The following is a 16,978-nucleotide window of genomic DNA, read 5'->3' on the forward strand; positions in this document are numbered from 1 at the left end:
TAGCCTTGACAGTCATTTCAGCAGCTGCTTTCAGATAGACATTAATTATTGCCTTCTAAAATAGTATGTATAACTTCCGACCGCTGACTCTGAAATTCATAATGACCTCCTTAAAAATAATCACACACACACACACACACACAGAGAGAGAAGAGAGGAGGCAACAGCCAAGCAATGTAACAGTTTATTCAGCATCGCTCTGTCTACAGTGACTGTAACACTACACCGAGTAAACAACATTACAGAGCACAGACACACTGATGAAATGGCAGGTGCACATGCATGTCACAGTGGTAAGGTGTGTGTGTGTGTGTGAGGGGGCGGTGGGTACATCCTTGTGTCCATTATTTATCCAGTAAACTTTTCTTTTTAGCTTATCTATTCTGTGGAAGTACGTCGAGAGCTGCATAAAAACCGGAATCAAATTCCACGTATGTATGTTTGTAGTTGGCAAAATAAACCTGATTGTGATTCTGATAGGGTTTAATAAGTGCTTCGTACTGTTCTACATGACTAGACTGCAGGATTGTAGAGACGTGATGTCACTTTGTTAAAACAGTTGATTATCCCTCACGTATTAAATCAGCCGTTGCACAGGCAACTGTCGGTTCTCCATCGGCACTGCTGGCCAACAACAGAAGCAATACATTCAATAATAATAATAACAGGCAACTGTTCTTTATTGTGATTAGTTTTATTATTTTTTATTTCAATGAATATAATCCCTTCCTTTCATTTTACGTTTCAACAAAGAAACAGTATATCCCACATTCAGCAGGATATGGTAGTACCAGTCCACCGCTGCCTTTGCCAGACAACAGCGGGGCACACATACTGTAGCTCCAGAGAGCCGGGAGGAGAGAGAACAGGCGGGCGGGCGGATAGTGCCACAATATCTTACATATTGAAATTGGATGATCCGGTGTTCTATACACCAGGTGGCATTGTTCCAGGCACTGAGGGGCCAATTCACAAAGAATGGATCGCGGCGCTGACAGCACCATGAATCGAGCGTCACAGTAACCGCCAGCTTCCCTGTCTCGAGGTCCGATAAAAGATAATGATATTACAGCGCAACCACGCCCGTAAAGTTTTGCAGCTGAGTGCAAAGTAAATGTGGCAAAGTTTAATGTGCTTGAGACCAAATGCGTCGGTTGTGAGGGGTGAGAGTCGGCCCGAGCCTGAAGCTCGTCGGGACCCGGCGATTCAGGTCGGACTTGGTCGCGCTCATTTAACCTATATACGCCTCTGTGCTGCAGAGCACACATGACCCCCCTTATGTGCCCCAGTTACAACCAACTCTCTGAAGATGCTAATAATTTGACTTATTATTGACATGTCCAACTGGTAAGAGGCCCCGGGGGCAGACCCAGAACACGCTGGAGAGATTATATATCTGGTCTGGTCTGGGAACGCCTCGGGGTCCCCCAGGAAGAGCTGGAAAACGTTGCTGGGGAGAGGGACGTCCCTGCTTGACCTGCTGACCCCCGCGACCCGGCCCCGGATAAGCGGAAGAGGATGGATGGATGGATGGATGGATGGAAGTAGCACTGAAGCATGGAGATGCTGTTTGCTTTGCAGTGCAGTTAGAGGTGCATTTCACCCTTTACAGGTGCTTTGAGAATTACACATTATGTCCTATTTGCACAGGTTTAGCAGCTACAAAAGCCGCACAATCCTTTTTGTGAATTTGTGGATTTCAAATGAGTCCATTTAGGCTAGAGAGTAGTAGGTGATATGTTGTTTTAAAACACAAGGCTTAAAGACAGAACAATTAACAGCAGTGACACCGGACAAACATATCCAAGTGTTGAGATACACACAGTGACCTTTGTTAGTGTGTCTTAAAGCTACTTACACAGGAAGAGTTGGCTCATATCGTGTACTTCCTGTTGTGTTCCTGCTGGTGTGGAATCTACAGCTATAAGACAGCCACCAGCAGAGAGCTACAGCATGGTTACACTGGAGGAAACTGCTTTAGAAACACAAACCAATGCTCATGCACATGTTTGAACATTAATACACAGTTGAATGATAGAACATTTACTACATCATAAGGCTGGTAGGGAAAGTGTGGTGGAATGGGGATTCTATGTTTATTCTATGTTATGTGTATAAAGGCATCAGGTGGAGGGTTTGGTACTGTATGCTTTATGGAAGAGGGCCTTTACAGGTGTTTAGGTCTCTTGTTTGGACAGGATACATGAGGACAGGTTGAGCTGTAACAGTCAGGAGGTTGACAGGTTATAAATGCTAAATAAAAGCACCTGCTCAGGCAGCAACACAAGTGTGTTCTGCTCTTCTTTGTTAGACAACTGGCAGTAGGGTCAAAGTGTTTCAGTGTATAACGACATATTACAACACGTTCTCACTCCCAACATGTCAAATACAGCAGCTTAATCAGCTGCCATACGCTTCAAATGATGACGCTAGACTGTTTTCTACTTTTCTGCTCTTTACACGCATACACTGTCTTTTCAAAATAAACTTCTGTTCACAGGAAACAACTTGGTTAGGTTTAGGAAAAGAGTCATAGTTTGACGCGTAGGGCCACTGACCAAGCTGCCGTATTTGATGACTGGGGAGTGAGAACGGGCTGGATATTAAGTACATATCAACACCAAAGAGCTGGGTTCAGTTTAATTTAATTCATTCAAAATATTACACAATATTTATTATTGTTTTTTTAAAGATTGAATGTAATAACTATATATACTATGGCTGTCAATCGATTAAAATATGTAATTGTGAATAATCGCATGATTGTCAATGATTAATCACATTCAAATTGTAGGGAGATTTGTCAAGGATTTAATACTCTTATCAACATGGGAGTGGGCAAATATGCTGCTTTATGCAAATGTATGTATATATTTATTATTGGAAATAAATTAACAACACAAAATAGAACCCATTTTTATTCACATACTGTATCTGGAGGTCAGAGGTCAAGGGACCCCTTTGAAGATGACCATGAGCGTTATGTGGTTACATGGTTGGTACCGATAGATAAAAATCGCAAGTTGCAGAAATTAGTTGCGTTAAACGAGCATTAAACGAGTGTTAAAACGCGTTAAAACAAATTTGCGTTAACTTTGACAGCCCTAAAATATATATATATATATGTATATATATATATATGAGGAGTTGCTACTGGTTTTTAATAATGGCTCAACCTGGCAGTATGCTGCATGTATGTCGCCGGGGACAGACAGTAAAAATGAGCTTTCTACAGTTTTTAGTCAAGAGGATTAAAAGGTCAAATTAAATGTGTTTAAACGAGCAGACATTCCCAGTTAAGTCGTCCCCACAGTCTTTCTCAAAGGGACGTGACTGCAGCAACAGACCCCACTCTGACCACAGGAAATGATGTCAGAGGTCCACTGGGAGACCTGGTCATCGACAGACTGAGGGTACAAACACACAGGGAGCGGTGAGCTCCTGTTCATTTCAATGAGAGGCAGCCAATCATTCATGAGGAGCCTCAGAGGATAGCTAGAGGCAGCCAGAGCACTGTGACCCCAAAGAAGAGGAAGATCACTCCTCAGATTCTGTCTACTGGAAATAAATGTAGTTTTGAAGCCAATCAGACGATGTGAACAGTGGACAGTGAACAGTGAACAGTGGGATGGACAGCTCAGTGGTTCTGTGTGTTTCTACTCAAAGCTAGCTCCGTGTTTCAAAGTGACCTCCTTCTTCTTCAGCCCAGGGATTCTGCTTCACACCAGGGGCTGGGTGGGGGGGGCGGGGGGGTGGGGGTGGGGGGGGGGGCATTTAGAGGTCGTAGAGGACCTCCAGCACAGTGGCCAGAGACCAGGCTTGGGTCTCACAGCTGAACGGGCAGCACTGGCCATTCTCATTGGTCAGCTCTGGCAGGCCCTTCCATGGAGACCTGAGGAGGCAGAGGGAGGGGGGGGTCAGAGCTGACAATCCACTAACAATGAAAAATAAAATGATTCATTAAACATTACAAAATATATATATATATATATACTGTGCCTTCCATTCTTTCTGTATGCCTTTTGAAATTCTCTTAATGCTACAGCGCGTGACAAACTAAGACATTCACATAATGTGAGCTGCTTCAGCAACATTCACAATATACATATCAGCTTGTTTTTATTACTCCCTTCCCTTGGAAGGAAGTTTTGTTTTCACCGGCGCTGGTTTGTTTGTCTGTCTGTTTGTCTGTTAGCAGGATTACGCCAAAAGTTTGCGATGGATTTGAATGAATGTTTTGGAGGGGTGGGGTGTGGCACAATGAACAATCCCTTAGATTTTGGTGGCGATCCAGATCATGATCCAGATTCAGGAATTTTTTTAAGGATTCCGATCAGCCTGAGCATTAAGACCACAGGGTATAACACATGCGCAGTGTAACTGATAACGCGTTGATGAACACATTGATGAACGCGTTGATGAGCGCGTTGATGAACGCGTTGATGAACGCGTTGATGAACGCGTTGATGAACGCGTTGATGACGCGTGGCCCTGCCTCCTTCTGAGAGCAGAGAGATACGTGTGTGGACGTGTGGTGGGACTCCGAGGTATGCCGGGAGCTGCTGTCCGTCCGCGGTGAGAAAGAAAAAAGCGGTAGATGACGGATGAGAGACAACGTAGTGTAACGTTATATACCTTGGTGGAGGTATGCGCTCTCTCTGAGTGAGATTTGAAAACATGTAAAAAGAAGTTACAGGGGGGTGAGAAAGATGTTGGATCATAGTGCTGACATGTCATCTGCCATGATTTTATGATGTGAAACAAAGCAAAGCAGAAACAGTCGTACTGTACCTCTCCAGGTGGGTGTAATGTCGGGACAGAACATTTTTCACCAGGGTGACTGTTTTAGCGTACGTTTCTTCTCCCAGCTTCTTGGCAAAGTAGAGTTTAGCACGCAGGAAGTAGCCTACCGGCCACAGCCACTCCTACACACACAGGCACACACACAGGCACACACACAGGCACACACACAGGCACACACACACACACACACACACACACACACACACACACACACACACACACACACAATATTAAAATTGTGCTGCAGCACCATTAAGAGGAAACATCCTGTCACAACCTGATTTACATGTCGGGGAAAAGTTCTCCAAACACTTGAGTTGAAGTGAGGATGAGTAGCTTTGCTCTCTGTCTCTTGTTAATGGCGTCTGTGTGAGCTGAGCTTCCTGTTGCACACTGTACTATTCTAGCCAATGGACTCAACTGCAAAAACAAAACATTCATTTCAAAATATGTTGTTATAAAACACCCTAAATCAGCCCTGATACAGAGAAAGTGACTAACATGTCACGGTGTATTTTGTCTATAGTTGTAGACTGAAACGTTAATGAATGAATAGCTGCCTGTGTGCTAGAGTTGAAGATGTATGGCTGCTTCTTCAGCTCCCTGATCCTGATGTCTATCATTTTCAATACAATGACGATAGAATGAGCTGCTCTATAGGCAGCAGTGTTTCTCTTATTGAACTGCAGTACAGGCTGAGCCACACTCACCGGTCCTTGGTGGTAGTTGAAGCCTTTTGTCAGGTTGTAGTTGTCGTTGTCCAGAGCGTTGTCATAGACACCGCAGTACACCATGTCACTAGGACGACACAAATACAATCCGTCAGTATGAGACTGAAAGAAGAGAAACTAGTAATCCTCCCACTAAACGTGTCATGATCACATTTACAAGCAGGGATGAATACAGTAGATCTCCCACATGGCTTTTAAAAACATCCATGTGTGTGTTGTGAGTGTATGAAGGTATATATTACTCAGGGTCAAGTGTCTTCATTCCCAGTGGTCCCAGTAGTTTATTCTCAGCCACCTCCAGAGCCTTCCAGGCTCTCTCCACTGTAAACAGCTCTGGAGACTTTAAACACAGAAGATCACGTCAACCAGCCAATCACAACTCAGTGATCTAATCACTCAACAGACCTATCAGCTAACTAGAAGAGTGAACTCAGTAGAGTGAAGATTCCCCCCCCCCCACAAACAAAGAACAGTTGAATCCCATTCAATCTTCCATTCCGGCTCCCATACAGTCAAGATGGAGGCAAAGAAAACAAAAACAGGGATTTATTCATCTCATATCGTGCCTAACTTTAGTGGATCATTACATATCGGGTGTGGAATTAATCTGCAGATGCTCCGGTTCAAAATGAGACCAGACTTTTCTATGGATGTCAGTTTTTGAGCCACAACAGAGGCCAGAATGTGGCCTGCAACAGACGAGGTAAGGCCTGGTTTTTAGCCTAGCTGATGACTGGAGAGACCTTTTGCTGCTGAAGCAGTTGTTGATCACTTACGCCCCCTACAGGCCGGTTAAGAGGGGTGAGGAGTCAAATAAGTAAAGGAATTATGTACAGCGAGTCGGTCATTGTTGTGAAAGAATCCCTGACAGGGCGATGCTGCACCCAGACGCGAAGCGGAGGGGTCTCTCATCGCTCTGAAGGGATTCTTTTCTCATTTTCTAGGTTACAATACAACCTGTTCACACATTGGCAATAAAAAACGATTTAAAATGTTTTTATACGTGTAAAAACTTACATACAGTCCCTTTAATGTCATACTGTACACCATAACTTGAGCAGAATCGACTAGTTACAAACAAGTGTTTTTGTTGAGTTGCCTCTTCGTGAAGACTCTGAATGACTTTAGTTCCCTCTAGTAAGCAGTGTTCCAGTGTGTGTGTGTGTGTGTGTCCGGGGAGTTTATTGTGAAGGGTGGAACAGAAAAGGTGAAGCGGAGATGTGCTGTCGTTGACAAGGTCTTGCCGTCTTGGTGCAGACTGAGTCTCCGTGTTATTATCATAAAGTACTGGAGCAACTTAACCCCTCGGCGACACAAGCTAAAAAAAGCTGTCTGAATGTAATCTAAGAACAGGAGGAAGAACTGATGTCTGTGTTCTTCATTCTTTTTAAACGTCACTCAGCATTTGATGTCAGGAATATGATCTATTTTTAGATTTGTTTCCAGTGAGATATTAATAACTTTATATGGTGACTTTGCTGTTGGAAACATTACTGTTGCTGCTCTAGAAAACAACATTTAGTCTAGTTATATTCAACACATTTGATTCTAATCCGGTTCTGAATGTAAAGACATCCAGGCTGACGTAAGCATAGTTAACATGCACATTTCAATATTTGTTTATTTAACGCAAGTCATATCGGCAGGATGTCTGTTGATTGGATAGAAATTTAAACAGGTTTACAAAGTGACTTTGTGTTATGGAATTTATATTCATAGTCTTTGAACCTTTAGCGAGCCGCTCAAATGGGAGAAACTGCGAGCTACTTGTTGGAGACCCCTGAGTTACACATCAATTCAGAGAAGTGGCTGCAGGTTTCAGCTGCGTCTGCTTACCACCACCATGGCAATAGTGAAGTTGGGTCTCAGCTGGTAGTCACACCAGGGGCTGGAGGCTCCATAGCTGTCCTTGTAGATGCCTTTTTTGTGCACCAGATCAGGGCGCTTCTCATTGGGGTCATTTGGGTCGCCAGACACCCAGTAACCTGCTTCAAAGGACTGCTGGAGCTGCTGGTTCCACTGGGAGTACGAGATGAACACTTCTTTACCTGGAACACAACGAACGGAAAGTGTTCGTTACACACTGCTGCTGTAATTCAGAACGAGTGCAGGAGATGTTTCTTTTATCTGAAAATACAAATAAAACGTGTGTGTGTGTGTGTGTGTGGGTGGGTGTAAATTACCATCTCTGTGTACTTTGGCTCCATCATAAGGGAACAGTCCTTCGGCATGGAGCTCCACGACCCAGCGAACAGCTGACTTACTGAGACCGACTATCTCCACCGCCGCTCCATCTCTGCACACAAAAGGAGTTACAGAAAACAAATTCACTTCAATTATTTGATTTATTTAGTTTATAAAACATCGGAAAATAGTGAAAAACCAACGTACACAATTACGATGATGTAAAACTGAGGAAAACACCTCACATTTGATCAAAATCTGACGCAAAGTGCAGTGAGAACTTACCTTTTTCTAACTGGCTTTCCTAAAAACACCTGTGAGGGATTTGTTTTGTGAAGACAGCTGCTACTGAGGGTGTGTGTTTGTGTGTGTGTGTGTGTGTGTGTGTGTGTGTGATCAGTTAGTGTGTTACCTCGGGGTAGCAGGCATGCCTTTGTTCTTCGCTCTCTCGCTCTCTCCCATTTTGTCCATCCATGTGCCACAGTTAAAGCGGTTCCCTCCAGTCACAAAACCTGTGGCCGGATCCACCTTAGTGACCACGTTGAACCCTGGAGAGGAGAGGAAGAGCTCAGAAACACTGGTGTTGGTACTGAAGGTACCATGTGTACATTATCTTTTACTTGTATTATTTGTACGTAGTGTAGTTTAAACAACACACACACTCTCTGTCCTACCTTCATCTTTCATGTGCATGTCTATCTTGGGTCCAGCGTTTCTCTCTCTGAAAGAAATTCCCTCTAGGTGGCGCTGCAGAGCCTCCTGGATCACATCATACAGAGGCTGCTCCTACACACACACATGAATATATACGGTACATGTGAAGTTGCACATTACTGTGGTGCTGGTTGAGTAACTGTTTGATTGGAATTTGTGTGTGTGTGTGTAGGATTTGGACATCTTTAACTTTGGTGACTCCTAGTGGTAGCGCATGCTGCTAACCTCTATCTGTGTGTGTGTGTGTGTGTGTGTGTGTGTGTGTGTGTTTAAGTTGTACATACCACCTCTCCAGGTGTCTTGGGTTCACAGTCATCAGTAGGATACATGCGTGTGACGGGGCAGCGAAGGATTTCCTGCCCTTGAGGAACGTGGGTAGCATAGTCCTGAACAAAAGTACATAGTAATTACTTAGAAGTAAGTAATAAAGTACATCATTAAAACATATTAGATCATACATTTATGTAACGATGCATTATCTGTTTATTTGAATAATGAGGTTAAAGGTATAATATGTACGATTTTTCGGAAAAAAAAGTTACCTCCCTCTTTACATCTATTTTCCCATGACTGTGTATGTTAAGATAAGATAAGATCAGATATTTCTTTATTAGTCCCGCAGTGAGGAAATTTGCAGTGTACAGCAGCAAAGGGGATAGTGCAAAAAACAAGATGCATCACCTAACACAGTGTAACAAAATAAGAACCATTTAAATAGAAGGAAGTATAAAAATAGCAGCAGTATATACAGTATTGACAATAAACAGACTATTAACAAAATTGCACAAGTGGAAAAATTATATTGCACAGTGAGAATGAAATGAAATTCCACCTGAAAACATTTGCACAGTATGAATTACACCTGTGTAGTAATGATATTGCACTGTCAGTATACAGTATAGTGCAGTTATTGTCAGTTTTTGGTGTGTAAGTATAAGTGGTTACAGTGTCCTCCTACCTGGATGCACTGCAGCCACCACCACACAGCATCACGACAGTTGAATCTAGCACAGCGACCCTCGCCCAGCAGGTTGGGGATCAAACCGTGACGCAACGTTCCCGCAAAGGCCAGGATGATGTTACTATGGAGACCACGAGACAGAACGGTTAATTGTAGAGTTTAGTTACAGAAGGGCAGATACATGTGTTAATGTAACCCAGAATACCACAACTACTAATTTACTCAAAATGTCTCATCAGAAACAATGGAGGTGATACACACACACACATGCATACGTACCGAGCCTCGGTGTGTCTCCCGGTGAGCAGCATCAGTCCTCTGAGAGCGATGAAAGTATCTCTGCCCCAGCAACGGAAAATCCCAGCGGAGAAATGAGGAAGACCTAAAGAATGTATATCAGTTAAATCAGCCATCTACATACTGTATAAATGTATATTATAATTATTTAATTTAATCTTCATCTCACACTCCTGATGATTGAAAAAAAACATGAAATGATCAATTCATTGTTAAAGTTTTAATTTCACTTTTGTAAAAGATTCTTTCGGTTTATTTTGTTGTAAATTTTATCCACAGAGAGAGAGACGCCATTAAGCGTCTGTTGCTAGGCTACCTGCAGCCAATGAGACACAGCACTGCTCCTTCTGGCCTGTGATTGGACTGACACGGTAGGGAACGTCCTCGAGTTTCGTAGAAAGGGGAGGGAGGGCGGGCAAGCGTCCGACGCCACACATCTGAACTGAACCCAGCGCCAGGTAGCGAACAAAGCTGGAGCCGTTCTGGATGAAACTGTTTGGACGAGGAGATGGAAAAATGTCACTTAACTGCAACAAATCAGTCATATCGAATTCATAGTTTTAGACTTTTCATTTTAGATCTCAACAATGTAATTTCCATAATTCCTACCTGGACATGAGTTTGTTAGATGCGTCCAGGGCTGTAGTGTAGGTTGAAACCAGGATGGCATCAAAGTAACACGGGATGAGGTAGCGTGGGATGTGTTTCAGGTAGGCAAACATAGCTCCCAACCACTGACCCACCTGCAGACACACAATGTTACAATGTTACAGAATCGGCTTCAGGACTGCGGACACTTATCATAGTGAAGAAGCCAACACACACTTACAGGTTACAGGTTCTCTATATGATATTCAGAGCATTAATAAAGCAGCAAACAGTGTTTGCTATGTAAAGATATAGAGGAGTAATGTCTACCTGAGCAGAGAATGAAGTCTCTCTCCCTCCGTGTGTGTTGGAATCAGAGCTTCACTGAGCTTTGTTTATGTAGCTGGGAAGGCCGGGCATGCCTTTTAGTGCATGTGGGCGTGCCCCAGTGGCTAGATTGCCGTTCTGCACTGTCCTTATGAGGCGATTACAGCTGATAACACCGCCTGACCCACAGTGGCATCGCAGAAGCGTAGCACCCACCCGCTAATCCCCACCCCCCCCTCCCAGGTTAGTGCTGTTAGCACCATTAGCTGTGAGCACTGTTAGCTGTGAGCCGCCAGCTCAGCCATCTCCATGTCGAGAGCCGTGTGAAGGCAATCCTTTAATCATAGATATGCTCTGAATTTCGCATTTAACATTTAAACCACACACATTTAACAAATAAAACAAAAACAAAAAGTATTTTTGTAATTTAGGTGACTGGCCCTTTAAGGCTGTAAAAGCCTCACCTGTGCCAGTGGTCCCTCTCTGCGTATCAGTCTGTTGGAGACAAAGTCGATCAGCCAGTCCCCTTGTCTGAGGTTAGCACACACAGGATGGCCCAGGTCATTGTTGGGACGGATTTCAGCCAGCACTGAAATCAGACCTGCACAGGCACAACAACATCAACAACTACATTCACACTCCCGTCACAGTAGGCCAGTGATGTGAGAAATACCAGGGTCAAATATCAGTGTGAAAGCTAAACACGACTGCCAAGAGGTTTTGGTCATACTTACTACCATACTGGTGTGAAGTGAAAAACTAAAAACACCAGTGTGTACAGTTGGTTCTTTTGTTGTTGTTAATGCATGTGTAAAGAAACTGAGCGAGTGATTGTTGTAAGTTATCATCCTTTATCTTTGCTGCATGTTCAGCATAATCCCAGAGCAAGTGTCAGGATCTAATGCTCAAACTACTAATCTAAATACTCATTCACACAACGATGGCTATGCCTTCGGGAGCGGTTTGGGGTTCAGTGTGTTGCTCAAGGACGCATCGACATGTGACCGGAGGAGCCGGGGATCGAACCACTGACCTTCCGATTGGTGGACGACCTGCTCTACCCTCTGAGCCACAGCCGAAAATCACTGCAGCTATGGGTAACTTTGATATTTTTCAACCTGGACCCCATCTTCCCATTTTTTTTATGTTGAAGTGACTAATGGGGACAATTTTGAAATGAGTCCAGTATTGTGAGAGTGCTGCAGCCGCCGGGCTGCAAGGGCAATTGTGCAGTGTCAGTCCACTAAAATGTGCTTGTTTTTGCCACTGACAGGCTCAGGCTGTTATTATTATAAGTGTATGACAACATTATGGAAAGAGTCCTACAAAGAAGGAGGAGAGGAGGAGGCTTGTTCTGAAGACAACGGTGGATGTGAGTGAGAGTTGGTGAGAGAAGAGCTGGGAAGAGTCTGTTGTGTTGGAGACCAGTACAGAAAATGTAGCATTTCGATAATTTTGATAATGTGGATCAGGTCTTTGAATTTGATGGCGGCCCGTATTTATTTGAGCCGGAGTATACAGATGAAGAGCTCCTACAAATTGAAGAGCGGACGAGGAGAGAGAGAGAGAGAGGCAACAGGCAGAGGAGGGTGAACCAGCTGCTGTAAGGCCTCGGAGCTCAGGAGACTGGTGGTGTTCCTGTGGGTGCTGTGACCTTCTGCCCACAGAGGAAGAATGCTTTTAAGAGTGGGACCTGTTGCTGCCGGATATTCAGATTTCACAACGAGACTGTTCTTTGAGCGAGACTTGGTTACCCACAATAACAAACTGACCGGATCAAGTGAAAGGAAAGAAAAAGGTTTGATTTTTTCTGTAGGGTCCTTTCCATAATGTAGTCAGATACTTATAATAACAACCTGAGCCTGTCAGTGGTAAAAACAAGAAGTTTTAGTGGCAATAATGTTACATTGACGCTGCACAATTGCCCTCGCAGCTTGTTTAGCAGCTGCCGGTTACAGCGTTCTCCATCAATACTGGACCAGTTTCAAAATTGTCCCCATTAGACACTTAGGGTCCAGGTTGAAAATACCAAAGTAACCCTTCAACACCGCTACAAAGCTGCATAGAATGTTGTAATTGTCTTTCCTTAGCACTTAGTTTGTTTCAATACACCTAATGAACTAGAAACTGTGTTTAACTACCTTGTAGTCCAGCGTATTTGAAGCTCTCCCATCCTGGAATACTGTAGCAGCCTCCACCATCTTCTTGTTCTTCTGCGTCGCAGCGGAACAGCAGGACATTCAGGTCTGCTAACGTCAGCTTGGACATCAGCCTGTGAAACACACACAGCTTTCAAATAAACAGTTCAGAATGGATGTGCGGCTTTACCAAATGAGATACTGTACATGCAGGTGCTGCTTTTTCATATCATCATCTATCATCTGTTTTATTCCTCACAGTATGTATCATATACAGCTTATATATATATATATATATATACATATATATATGTATATATATATACGTATATATATATACATATATATATGTATATATATATATATACATATATATATACATATATATATATTCTGTGTCTTCTGAGATTGTACTCACTGTGCCAGGGGTTTCTGCAGTGCTTCTGGTGGGTTATCATCTACTGCACTGCCTCTCCTATATTTTGGGCTGAACTGTGTCAGATAATACCTCAACACCCCCACCAACTTCTGGGCCTTGGGGTCCAAACTAACCCTGTGAGGAAGAGAAAGAGTCACAGAAAACGCTGTGACTAACAACTGATCCAAATGTACAATGCTAATAAATGACCTTTAGTTAAACCATGGAGAGGATGATAACGTGCCTTGTAGAGTTGCCTCCGATTAGGCCTGAAATGGATCAGGTATCGGCGAGTACGGGAGTGTGTTCACCGATCCGATAACACGCTATCATATCATTTATCAGCTCATTTATGCTACACAGGAACAACAACAGCAACAACGTGTCGCTCGCTACCTGATCCGTACATCATCGATTTCGGACGCAGCGATCGTTTTTTCCTGGAGCTGATGATGGAAGTAGCTAACGAGTGAGCCGTCTCGCTTCTTTCTCTTCTCTGTTGAGATCTGCACATGCACAGTACTGATCAGGCAGGTGCTCGCAGAGCGTGTAACGTTAGCCAGAGCTTTCAAAATGTCAGCAATGTGTCAATATTTTACAGTCAAGACTAGAGTTGGGTCAATTCCCGGTTTTGCCGGTCCGGTCCGGTGCACAAGCTTACATCGGTTTGACTTTATGGCTAACCTGTTGAACCGGCATTTGTCATTATGACACGTTCTGGCAAATGAAAAAGTAGCCGACATCAGCAACCTTCCGACGTCACGGCGTTAAATCCAGCTTGCATTGCATTAGTGATAAGCAATATGTGATTAACATTATGTTTGTGTATAAACGGACTAATGGAACCACTGTCGCAGTTTCGACATAACACCAGCAACATGACAGAGATCAAATTTCAGTAGAGGAGGGAGGGGGGAAGGGGCGCACTACGCACATTGTGTTTTTTTACTAGAAAGTTCTTGTGTTTTTTGGGGTGACGAGACAAGACGGGTTTCCGTCAGTGTACTGCAAGCCTGGCGGCCCATAACGTTAACGAGCGTGCAGTCGAGAGGGACGAAGCGAGCGTGTGACGGTGAATGAAGTTAACACTGACGTTATAAGTGTGAACGTAGCAGTGCAGTGTGTGTACAGTTTAGACTGTCGGTGCTACAACTCCTCAAGACCCAAACCAAGTTCCTGTGTCTTGTTGGCTACCTGCTGATTAAAGTGAAGCCCCGAAGCTAACGACAACAACAGCCCAGGCTCACTTAAGGTGGGCTGTTAAGGTGGACCAGCTACTCTCAGTTTGTGACAAGCGGCTGCTGAGTTTAGTGCGACACCTGGTGGTAAAATTTTGTATACCGGTCCGGAGTTGTGGCTTAATATCAAACTGGTTTGAAAACGTTTACACCGGCCCAACTCTAGTCAAGACTGTCAAACTAGATAATAAAAGAAAGTTCTATGTCATTCATTCTCTGAATGCATTTGTTCATGTTTTACAATGGGTTTAACCTGAGTTAGGCGATACAACAAAGATAGTCATCATATCACATCCACACAGGGTCAGTAGTATACAGCTGTTAAATAATAATAATAATAAAATATATTTTGTTTTTAATGCACTGGTATCTGATCGGAACTCCGTATCGGCCGATACGGTAAGTTCAGATAAGTTCAGGTATCGGGAAGGAAAGAATGGTATTGGAACAACTTGCGATGTTTCTTCAACGCTGATGCAAATACAGTACTGGTTTCACTTTGTGCTGAGGTTTTGTGTCGGTGTGTGTGTGTGTGGTTTACCTGAAGGCGATGACGCTGCCAGGTGTCAACTTCTGAAAGGTGATCTCCTGCACAAACTCTGATCGATCTTTAGATATCACTCCAGCTTGCTTCACCACTGTACTCTCCTGTAACTATATAGATATATATATATAGATATTATAATTATTTTATTGGTATGCTCATTTATTTCAATAATACACAGAATTGCTCTGATTCTAAAAATGATCATCGCAATATTTACCGATATATGCTCCTTTATTTCCACAGTGTATTCTGGCATGCCGTTGATGTGTTTGTCATCCTTCTTATAACTCCCAGCAGGCCTTTCCACTGTCCTCGCCTCCAGTACCACTTCCTCTATCTTCCCTGGAGAGAGAGAGAGAGACACAGAGAGAGAGAGAGAGATATTGTCAGCATTGGGAAGATTTGTTGGAAGCCTGATATTTAGAAATACATGTTTGATTTCTAATATAACGGTGATGATGTTATCGTCATACCAGGTATGAACATGGGTGGGACGTTGGTGTCGTACTGGTGGGTTTTGGGGTTCCAGAAGGCTGTCCTGCACACCGTCACCACAGACTGGTGTGTGCTGGGACAGTGTCGAGTAACTGCAACAATATCCGCATCAACCTGGTCTACAAACACCTGGAGAGGAAGAAGATTAGAGATTCAACTTGGACACGCTAAGTGATCTCTATGAAAGGTAGTGAGGAGACACAGCAATAATCAGCACCAAAGATGGAGCTATCAAAACTGCTTTCCTTTTTTTTTTTACTTAAAAACCTTAAACAGATTGCAGAGCGAGTTAATGTGTCATTATATCAAACACACATGCACAAGTACATTATGGTACCTGTGAGAATCCCTGGAAAGCCAGTTCCTGGTGCAGCTTGTTGAGTGCCAGTTTCCCAGCTATGATGCCAGTCTGGGGTCCAACCTCACCAGTGGAAGTGGGGGGCGCTGAGGGGTTCCACTTAGGGTAAAAACGCTCCTCCTTCACCACAGAGATCTACACACACACACACACACAGTCTGTTAATCTACTGATACTACAATATCTGTTCCAGTTTGAGCGAGTTGCGCAGGTGTGTGTTGTGTCCAGTATAGATGCTAGGTACTGCATGTAGACGATAGATTATATCAGCCCATATACAGCACACTATTACTCAGTGCTGGGGAACGGTTTCTGAGTTCAGTTCAAATTCATTTCAGTTTATAATAATAATAACAACATATGAATTAATATTTGTTTTCAACTCTTCTCTGAGTGAAAACCCACAGAATGAAGCTAAAATCCACTCAAATGTATACAAACAAAAAGCAATCTGGCTAACGTTATTTTTCCCACATTGGGAAGTTCGCTGTGTTATACGGCTGCTATTTCTGAGAAAGTGTGAATACCTGCACGGTAACATTCTTGGAAAAGTCCTATCAAGGAAAATATCTCTTTCCCCGGTGATTACTATTGTTGGGGGACCCGACTGATCTGAATCTTCCCTCCAAGAGGATAAGGGTTTTTTCTTAACCTGGCCATCACTGATGCCAATAGATGTATCACATCTAAGTGGAATCATGAGGATCCCCCCAATATTACTCAGTGGATTAATGAGGTAAATTAATGTGCTCCCTTGGAAAAAATAACCTATGCTATAAGAGGTAGCCCACCGTTTTTCTATAGGATATGGGATACATGGATCACTTATATAGAATATACTTAACCTGCTTTCTATGGTAATAAGAATTATTAATTACTATTATTATATTATTAAGTACATAATTACTATTTTCTATGTGCTGTTTTTTTTTTACACTTAATTAATTAATTAATTAATTAATTAATTAGTTTATTTATTTAAGGTTTCTATCTTACTACCATGAATTATATTATTGTAGTACTTATTACCTTTAATTTTAACTAGTTAATTAAATTATTTTTAAAATTATTTTTATTTTATTTTTTTCTGTAACTTTACCTCTCGGGGTGGGAAGAAGGCTGGACCTGTCTCTGTGTGGGAGTGGGAAGCGATGTGTATGTGTGTGTATATATGTATGT

At 43.0% G+C, this 16,978-nt stretch overlaps 1 protein-coding gene across 3 annotated transcripts in view; it reads right to left on the reverse strand.

Moving 5' to 3' along the window:
* Positions 1-150: 150 nt before the first annotated feature.
* The window catches only part of agla (amylo-alpha-1, 6-glucosidase, 4-alpha-glucanotransferase a), a 46,611-nt gene continuing 29,783 nt past the window's right edge, over positions 151-16,978 (reverse strand). For 2 of the 3 annotated variants that reach the window (XM_074652347.1, XM_074652348.1), the window contains exons 16-35: positions 15,779-15,934; positions 15,420-15,570; positions 15,164-15,288; positions 14,941-15,053; positions 13,162-13,296; positions 12,747-12,877; positions 11,070-11,206; positions 10,300-10,433; positions 10,007-10,182; positions 9,673-9,775; positions 9,391-9,514; positions 8,717-8,818; positions 8,393-8,504; positions 8,131-8,266; positions 7,718-7,830; positions 7,371-7,582; positions 5,777-5,874; positions 5,514-5,601; positions 4,792-4,925; positions 151-3,892 (exon numbers count right to left, since the gene is read on the reverse strand). In XM_074652347.1, the coding sequence (XP_074508448.1) occupies positions 3,775-3,892; positions 4,792-4,925; positions 5,514-5,601; positions 5,777-5,874; positions 7,371-7,582; positions 7,718-7,830; positions 8,131-8,266; positions 8,393-8,504; positions 8,717-8,818; positions 9,391-9,514; positions 9,673-9,775; positions 10,007-10,182; positions 10,300-10,433; positions 11,070-11,206; positions 12,747-12,877; positions 13,162-13,296; positions 14,941-15,053; positions 15,164-15,288; positions 15,420-15,570; positions 15,779-15,934 (2,598 nt within the window). In that variant the 3' untranslated portion in view covers positions 151-3,774. Of the gene's footprint in view, positions 3,893-4,791; positions 4,926-5,089; positions 5,224-5,513; positions 5,602-5,776; positions 5,875-7,370; positions 7,583-7,717; positions 7,831-8,130; positions 8,267-8,392; positions 8,505-8,716; positions 8,819-9,390; positions 9,515-9,672; positions 9,776-10,006; positions 10,183-10,299; positions 10,434-11,069; positions 11,207-12,746; positions 12,878-13,161; positions 13,297-14,940; positions 15,054-15,163; positions 15,289-15,419; positions 15,571-15,778; positions 15,935-16,978 lie in introns of all 3 variants that reach the window. The other variant, XR_012595973.1, reaches the window with a different exon arrangement.

This window comes from Sebastes fasciatus, chromosome 11 (genome assembly GCF_043250625.1).
Source record: "Sebastes fasciatus isolate fSebFas1 chromosome 11, fSebFas1.pri, whole genome shotgun sequence".
Classification (NCBI taxonomy): Eukaryota; Metazoa; Chordata; class Actinopteri; order Perciformes; family Sebastidae; genus Sebastes; species Sebastes fasciatus.